At 38.8% G+C, this 9,717-nt stretch overlaps 1 protein-coding gene across 1 annotated transcript in view; it reads right to left on the bottom strand.

Moving 5' to 3' along the window:
* LOC103520039 (netrin receptor UNC5D-like) overlaps positions 1 to 5,032 on the bottom strand; it is an 8,808-nt gene extending 3,776 nt beyond the window's left edge. Inside the window, exons 1-2 of the mRNA XM_008485133.2 lie at positions 4,883 to 5,032; positions 4,153 to 4,248 (exon numbers count right to left, since the gene is read on the bottom strand). Coding sequence (XP_008483355.1) covers positions 4,153 to 4,248; positions 4,883 to 5,032 — 246 coding nt within the window. The remainder of the gene's footprint in view (positions 1 to 4,152; positions 4,249 to 4,882) is intronic.
* Positions 5,033 to 9,717: the final 4,685 nt, after the last annotated feature.

Raw genomic sequence — 9,717 nt, 5'->3', positions numbered from 1 at the left:
TTTTTTTTTTCTTTCTTGATTAATTGGAAGATTTAGGGGATGACGAACTAGCAAAAGATTTGAGGGGTTTCGCTTTTTGACTATCAAAGGCATTGGGTCCTTGTCCTCTTTTTGTATACGTTCAATTAATTCATGTTAGAAAGAAGTTAGGACTTCGAAGTTAGACGAAGAATTAGTTATAACTCAGTTCTTTCGTTCAATAATTTAAATTTCCTGATAGTTCTGCTTTTCAGCGTTAACCAAGTTCCATAGAAAATTGGTCCTTCTCGAAATCTGCACATGTTAAAAATCTGGTGTGAACATCACACGACTTTCTATTACATTAAGTCGGACAGTTCTAAAAGTTTCACCATTCGATTCCGCGTGAAAAATCACATGGGATTAACTATTCACTTGCTTATTTGGTAACGGTTGACGAATAAAATCTGGTGTGAACATCACACGACTTTCTATTACATTAAGTCGGACAGTTCTAAAAGTTTCACCATTCGATTCCGCGTGAAAAATCACATGGGATTAACTATTCACTTGCTTATTTGGTAACGGTTGACGAATAAAATCTGGTGTGAACATCACACGACTTTCTATTACATTAAGTCGGACAGTTCTAAAAGTTTCACCATTCGATTCGGCGTGAAAAATCCCATGGGATCAACTATTCACATGCTTTCTTGTTAATGGTTCACAAATAAAAGGGAAATTTGTCGACACAGGGAAGTATCGAACCCGCAACTTCTCAACTGTAAGTCGGACAGTTCTAAAAGTAGCACCATTCCTTCCGCGTGAAAAATCACATGGGATTAACTATTCACTTGCTTATTTGGTAATGGTTCACGAATAAAAGGGAAATTTGTCGACACAGGGAAGTATCGAACCCGCAATTTTCAATGCTTATTTGGTAACGGTTCACGAATAAAAGGGAAATTTGTCGACACAGGGAAGTATCGAACCCGCAACTTCTCAACCCCAAGTCAGACAGTACTAAAAGTAGCACCATTCGATTCGGCGTGAAAAATCACATTGATTAGAATATTCACATCCGAATGCCTTGCTTATTTGGTAACGGTTCACAAATAAAAGGGAAATTTGTTGACACAGGGGAGTATCGAACCCACAACTTCTCAACTGTAAGTCACAGTGCTAAAAGTAGCACCATTCGATTCCGCGTGAAAAATCACATGGGATTGACTATTCACTTGCTTATTTGGTAACGGGTCACGAATAAAAGGGAAATTTGTCGACACAGGGAAGTATCGAACCCGCAAATTCTCAACCGTAAGTCAGACAGTACTAAAAGTAGCACCATTCGATTCGGCGTGAAAAATCACATTGATTAGAATATTCACATCCGAATGGCCAAATGTTTTCGATATCTCTTACCGTTTATACGAAATAAGGGCTAAGCAACAATGACTTTGGTTAATATCAGGATGGGTGACTATCCGATTTTTACCAAATTGTTACAGTCGCGTCCTTGGACCATACCGGGATAGCATACCAAATTTCATCGCTTTACGACAAACCGTTCTTGAGAAATTTTGTTCACAACCCTTTCAACATTTTCCACGAAATGAGGGTTAAGTAAGAATTACTTTGGATAATATCTGGATGGGATTATCCGATTTTTACCAAATTGTTACAGTCGCGTCCTTGGACCATACCCGGGATAGCATACCAAATTTCATTTCTCTACGACAAACCGTTCTTGAGATATTTTGTTCACAACTTTCTACTTTTTCTCATTTAAACCTGTAGAAAACATCTGCCTTGTCTATTACCTCAACAACTTTCAAATCCTTGAACTGAACAAATGAACTTGTTGCGCACTCACGTTCCCACATAGGTACTGTACCATATTTCCAATTCATTGTAAATCTCTGGCAAATCATAAAAAACACTAAATGCATAACAATGTTCCTTGAAGTCCTTCAAAGACTTTTTCAACATGTGGAAAGCGTGAATTTTACTTAATCCAAAAGAGGGCGTATTTTCTTCCGGAAAACGCAATTCCAAGGAATTTATGATGGAATCAAGATACGTTTTTTAGCTCAATGATCTTAAAAAAATCAAGGGGCAACAACCAACACGTAAAAAAGATCGATATTATTTATTTTTTATTTTTTTTTACTTTCTATTACTACAGTTTAGCGGCTATACTGTAATGAAAGTATTGCAATCGGTCCAAATTTTCAAAATCGGGAAATGGGTGGAAATATCCGTTTTGGGGTCCCCTGATAATGAAAGTATTGCAATCGGTCCAAATTTTCAAAATCGGGAAATGGTTGGAAATATCCGTTTTGGGATCCCCTGATGTCAAAAAAGTGATTTTTATCGGTCCAAATGTTCAAAATCGGTGGGTGGAAATATCCGTTTTGGGATCCCCTGATGTCAAAAAAGTGATTTTTAGCCCATGGTCTGTACGTATGTATGTACGTACGTACGTACGTATGTATGTATGTACGTATGTATGTACGTACGTACGTATGTATGTATGTATCCCGATTTTGAAAATTTGGACCGATTGCAATACTTTCATTACTAGTATAGCTCCGCTATACTGTAGTAATAGAAAGTAAAAATTTCATTAAAATCGGTCGAGCCGTTTTCTCGTGAAAAGAGGACAACCAAAGGTCTATTTAGCGTAACAGACAGACATACATACACACACACATACAGAGTTGTGAACAAAATATCTCAAGAACGGTTTGTCCTAGAGCGATGAAATTTGGTATGCTATCCCGGTATGGTCCAAGGACGCGACTGTCACAATTTGGTAAAAATCGGACAGTCACTCATCCAGATATCAACCAAAGTCAATGTTGCTGCGAACTTCGGACTTGGAAAAATTTTCAAAAAAAAAAAATAATAATTGTGATTTTTGGAATCGTGGATGCATAAGGAGTAAGAATAACTAAAAATTTCACGATTCTAAGCAATGTACAGACAAATATACAATTTATTTATATAGATGGTGATTTTAGCGATCAAAAACTGATCATATCTCAGGATCGATTTAGATTTTCGCAAAATCCTTTCTTATTGCACACTAGACCATAAAAGGAATATTCCTACCAAATTTCAGCTTTCTAGGTGTTGTGGTTCTCGAGATAGAGCGATCAGTGTGTGAATATGAAATGTGAATGAGTGAATGGATCTTGATTTTATAATATAAGATTGCAGAAATACCAACTGCACAAATCGGAATAATTTCTCTCGTTAGGTTAATAAAACGTCGATGTCGATTTTGAATGGTGCACAGAATTTTCAAAAATGGCGCATAATCACTAATGGTCGATCAATCTAATCAACCATTTTCCTTGTGTTGGTGAAATCGGCCATTGCACTTTTTACATCATGCATTTTCCCTATGCAGAACGGCAAGCGGCATAGGAAAATGAAAAGTGAACTGCATGTAAATAATATATTGGACGCATTTTCCGGGAAAACGGTTACTCCTACGACAAAAAGCATGGGGTCATTTTAGTAGAAAATTGCGTCCGGAACAATTTGGGATGGTTAGCTTTGCACTAAGATTTACGGTTTTTGAGATAATTGTTAAAAAACTTAAAATACTCGAGTTGCGCCCTTATGATGCCGCAACGGTAGCTTGTAGAACAAAATGGAAGTAATAATTTTGTAGAGAATTTTTGTTTTGAACAAAATTGATACTTTTTTCGGTAGAACCAACGGTTTTCGAGATATTTGCAAAAAAAAAAAAAATAAAATAAAAGCACTAAATATGCCACTTAAGCCCTTCTGGTTCCGTCAGCCGCAAATATATCCTTCAGGACATTATCGCCTACTTCTTGGGCATAAAACCCAGACTACGTTATTTTTGTCCGCCAAATCTTGATTTTCGATCGTTTCCTGGACTATGAAAATAAGTTACGTTGTATGTGGTTCGTAAATGTACTAACTTTAATGCTGATTTTACACAAAAAAGTTGAAGCCACCGGTTAGTCGATTTATTTGCAAACTGTAAGTCCAATCCAATATGTTCTGGTTCTGGCTTTCTGCTTTCGGCACAATAAGTTCTGACTATGCCTAAATGGATTTAAAGTTTGGTGGTTGGTTGGGTGGGTGGTGATGTTGGTGTTTGATAATTACATGATTAGGTATGGTAAAATTTATTGTAAAATACATATTACTAACCTCACAAAATTTGGTCCCGTACTGAGGGGGCGGTGAGTCACAAAATCGATATCGGTTTCTCCTTCCATCAATACAGTTTGAGGAGCATTTACTCCACTTTTACCCAATACATCATAAATGCACTTGATAAAAACAGAAAAGTGGTGGGGGTGTTTGAGGATTTGGCTCGGGCCTTTGATTTGGTGAACCATAGGAAACTGTGTGATAAATTAAAATTCTATGGGGTAAATGAACTAGGTATTAAACTTATAAACAGTTATCTCAGCGATAGATGGCAAAGAGTAGAAATTAGAAGAACTAAAAATCAGAACCCCAGCCTAAACCCTAGTCCTACTCGTATAAATAGTTCTGCCTCCGCCCGGAATCGAACTGCTGGTGTCCCAAATTCGACCTGCCTTAAATCGGAATGGCTTAGGGTATCCTCAGGAGTCCCTTAAGGTTCGGTATGGGCTCCGACCCTGTTCCTGGTATTCATTAACGATCTCCCTAGCTATATGAGTCCCTATAATTCTGGACCACCCTGTATAGATTACTAGCTGTTGTGCCCATGCTTCGCCATGGTTTAGAATGTTTTAGTAAGAAAAAAATTCTCCGTCAGTAGGAAACGGTCGCGCTGCGCGCTCCTGGGGTTTCGCGGGGTTGTGCATGAGGTCGCGCTTCGCGCTCCCTTGGCTTCGCCCCTGAAAACTAATGGACTGAGTCTTGTCTCGAAGAAATAAAAACTCAAAACTTGGTTGGTTTCAAAGATATTGGTGGTCAAATGAGCTAGATTGTCATAGCGATAGGGCACGCTGCATAAAATGATATTGGTTTTACTAGCTAAATGAACAAAGTGCTTCACAGGTAGAATCTTAGCTGAGTTAGGCTGCAATAAAGACATCATTGGGTAAGTTTTGGTAAGTTCCGATCATTTCCGAGTGAAAAATACCATAATACCTCATTGGGTAAGTTTTGGTAAGTGGTAGCTACCTACATACATAGTAGGTACATACATAGATCATATTATGTACCTACAACTATCATCAAACTAAAAACATAAACGAAACTCAAATATTAGGCGAGCGAGGAAAAGTTTTCTCTCCCTCAGTCTCTGCACTTCGTGAAAAGAGGACAACAAAAGGTTCATCAGAGTAACAGCGCCGTAACAGACAGACATACATGTACATGTTTCTGTGTATGCAATACTAGTGGTTGACCCGTCTTTTGTACGGGACCACCACACACACACAAACACACCCACACACACACACCACACCCATCCCACCACACACACATACACCACACCCATTACACACATCCCACCACACACACATACACCACACCCATCCCACCACACACACACCCATCACACACACCCATCCACCACACACACCCATCACACACCACCCACCACATACACACCACCCACACCACACACACACCCATCACAGACACACACACCCACCACACACATACTCACACCACACACACCCACCCACCCACCACACACATACGGTTGCGATACGCGCTCCCTGACATGTCCCACAGAGCAGCATAATAGGCATAACTTTGAACCGCCGCCATTTTGAATCAGGATGAAAAGTGATAATTTTAAGTACCTAGCCTATGTCACCCCGAGTACTCTTCTTAACAACAACAAAAAAAAATCTGGTGTGAACATCACACGACTTTCTATTACATTTTCAGAATACGTAGGTATTTGAAAAGAAATAGAGAGTAAAAAAAAAAAAAGTACTAAAAGGGGAATTTGTTGACACAGGGGAGTATCGAACCCGCAACTTAACTGTAAGTCGGACAGTTCTAAAAGTTTCACCATTCGATTCGGCGTGAAAAATCCCATGGGATCAACTATTCACATGTGGTCTCAAAAAAAAAAAAAAAAAAAATTATATTGTATTTCAGAACACTTTTTTACTGTCAAAAAATTGACAAAGGTAGGTATTAAAGATAAGTCTTCAACTTCATGCTTAGGTGGTGTAGTGGTCAAGACGGTTGCCTAGTAAACAGAAGGGCGTGGGTTCAGTCCCAGACGAGGTATGGAATTTTATCCTAAAAAAAATTGAGAATTTGGCTACAATAATGGTAGTAGCGCACTGCTGGAGTAAAGGGACTTTTCAGTCCTATGCAAGCAGTATAAATTTAATTGACCGAACGATAGTGAGGTCTATGTTTTAACTCGACCAACTTTTCAGTCCTATGCAAGCAGTATAAATTTAATTGACCGAACGATAGTGAGGTCTATGTTTTAACTCGACCATTTTGCATTTGGTTCAGATGTCTGTCTGTATGTTCCGCTATAACTCCCGATTGCCTGGTCTGATTTTGATGAAATTTGGTACACATCTTCATTAAATCAAGGTACGTCGCTGATTGAAGTTGAACGTTGAACGGGGCCCCCGTTACGATCGTTCAAAACATCACGATCCCCCAATACAGTTGCCACGGATATCAATACATATTCATATGCGTGGGAACAAATCTATTGTTCTGTTTGAAAGGTTCAAATCAACCATTCTTTTATTTTATTCTTTAGAGTGATTGACAGGTTTTGTATTAGTGTCACCTCTTTTTTTTTTTAGATATAGGTACATAAGACGTGTAGATAGTTTTATTTCTGTTTTGACACATAATTATATGTATTACGTAGGGTTACCCATTCATACGTAGAATTACCCAGAAGACATTTTTTCAAAGCAGGACATTTTTCTAAATTGTAAATTTGTCCAAAATTCAAATAGGTAGGTACCAAGTTAAACAATAACCTGTCGATATGAAAGGACGTTATTGTTAAAGTCTCAGCTTAGGCAAAAGAATCTGAGTGAGGTCTACAGTTCACAGAACTACTAGTACCTAAGCATTATTATCAAGCGTGCGAACGTCAAGAGTTCGCAGCACCGCACGGCCTATATTAACACGAAACAGAATTTCATGATTTTCATGGATTTTCGGCATTTTCAACTCAACTCCTACCTTCCTTCAACTTTACGCAAATTTTATTTCATATTCATAGTCGGACGTGAAAACATGCGAAATCTCCAAAACCCGAGCTTTCTACGATTTGTTTAACCGGTTTTCTGATAGGCTCAAAAATCTTGAAAATCGCAATATTTTTTTTTCTTTTCATCGGAATCCTTTAATCACGCCTACAGCCCGTTCTACAAATGGTGGGAAGATGATTAAGGTGTCTCCGGAAAGGTCTCGTCGAGGGTAAGTGCTTTTCACCTTCTTAGCACTAAAGGGAGACCCGCTAGAGAAAAAGTAACTTTAGAATTCAAAAGAAGGGGGGAAGAATTCAAAAGAAAAGAGCCAGTTAATTTAACTTAAATAGAATTTATAGGAGCACTAGGAACTGAGTAAATGCAGTGCTTCTAAAACTGTGTGCTGCAACATTTGTTTTGTGTGTGTGTAATATACCATCTACCGATTCTAGTCATAGTAATGTTCTTGTCGAAAAACCACGTACCGAAGTTTCTCTTGCATTATCTGAAGCAGCAATTTCTACTTATATTTCTACCTCTCTCTTACATATTCCTTCCAATGTTTCGTCTACATCTACCCCTCTCTTACCTTTTCCTTCCAATGGTCAAAAAACTCAACCCGTCCTGGGAATCAATCTCCCACCTAGTCCGAGGGGACTTGGACAAACAAACATCTCTTGACCCTAGATTCAACTTCGAGAACCGCTCCTCACCTGATCGTCCTAATAACTCTAACTCCATTACCTATTCTGTATACCATAGCATACCTATTCTTAATAGTGCTTCTACTTTTACTAAATCTAAACTTGATCGGGGGGTCTGTAGGGGGAATCTGATTCCCCCCCCCCCCCCCCCCCGCTTTCACAAAAATGGATCAAGCGTAAACTGATTTTTTTTGTGTGTGTTTTTTCAAACAATACTGACCCTAAGCCGCTAGCCGGTTTGAAATCATCAATAATTCCTTGATCTTTTTATTTCTGACCTTGGTTTTTGAATCCCAAATTTGCACCCGAAATGATTTGTGCCGCAGGCGAATTTTTTCTCCTAAATTAGGGTTCAAGTCACTTGATTGCATTAAACTCTTTTTCTCTGATCTTTGAGCTTGAGCTCCCACAAGATGTAGGTACTCAATTATTACAAATTAATTGCGCCGCAGGCAATTTTTTTTTTTTTTAATATGGGTGGGTACACCCTTTAAACCGTACAGTACTTAGATTCCTAAATTATCTCAATAGCTTTGACAACTTCCTTAATATTTCGGGTGCTGTATTCTACTCTGAACAGATTACTATAAGTCTAATCAGCGAACCCCTGGAAAGGACGAAGTGCAAGTAATATAGGTAGGTAGTATTGTTACGTACTGTAGGGGGAATCTGATTGTTTGTGGTGGTTCCGTTGTGTCTGCCTTGCACAACAGTGACGTAGATCGAGTCAATGATGGGTCTTCTACTTCATCTTCTTCTTCTGCTTCCTCTTCTTCTCCTTCTCCACTTCCAAGTTCTTCTTCAAGAAGCCCTCTCTGCTCTTTGTCTCTGGTTTTCCTCAAATCAGCTCTCAGTCAATCCTTCAAAATGCAATGTTATTACATTTAGCCGATCCTCTTCTCCCTTAGTTTTCTCTTATTCTATTGAATCTTTAGAGGTTCCTCGTTCATCTTGCTTGAGAGATCTTGGAGTTCTTTTTGATAGTAAACTCTCATTTCTACCCCAGATAAACTTGATTTGCGCCAGGGCTTCTAAAATGTTGGGTTTTGTGTCACGAACTACTAAAGATTTTCGGAATGTTTTATCCATTAAAATCTTATACTGTGCATTAGTCCGCGGAATTCTCGAGTTTGCTTCTTGTGTATGGAATCCAAGTTACGCTTATCACTCTGCTTCCATTGAGCGAATTCAGAATAAAGCTCTGAGGATAATGGGTCACAAAATGGGACAACCTCACATTCCTCATTCATCCTATTCTTCCCTCCAATCATCACTTGAACTTCTTCCTCTATCAGACAGACGTTCTATGTATGATGCTGTCACATTCTTCAACATTCTGCACTCTAAACTTGATACTCCTGAACTTCTATCCACCATCAATATTAATATTCCTACACGCTCCACAAGAAATGCTCAACCTTTCAACCCTCCATTCGTGAGAGCCAATTACCTCCAAAATGCTGCCATGGTGCGTTTTCAACGGACGGCTAATGAATTGTCTAGAGATATAGATTTTTTTTCAACCTCTGTCCAAACAATCAAACAAGTCTTTCGGGACCGTCTGCTTGATTAGTCTCATCATCTCATCATCACTATCAGTTGTTTGTGTTCAATAGTTGGACGAGGGTCTCCTCCATTTCTCTTCATATAATTGAGTCTGTCACTAGCTTTGGACTGCCGCCTGACTCCAGTGGTCCTGACGACCTTGGCCTTCCGTCCTGTGTTTGACCATCCTGTAGGTCGTACTTCATTTCTAGGGTGCTATTTTAATGTTCTGTTTTGATTAGTCTATTTATATTTCAACTAATATTTGAACCACTTAAGATTCGCTGACGATATTGTTGTAATCAGCAGCAAAGCAGATGAACTAGAAGAAATGCTGA

Source organism: Diaphorina citri, unplaced genomic scaffold (assembly GCF_000475195.1).
Source record: "Diaphorina citri unplaced genomic scaffold, Diaci psyllid genome assembly version 1.1 scaffold3150, whole genome shotgun sequence".
NCBI classification, from domain to species: domain Eukaryota; kingdom Metazoa; phylum Arthropoda; class Insecta; order Hemiptera; family Psyllidae; genus Diaphorina; species Diaphorina citri.
Note: the sequence above shows the minus strand (reverse complement) of the source record. Positions and strands in the feature narration are given on the sequence as shown.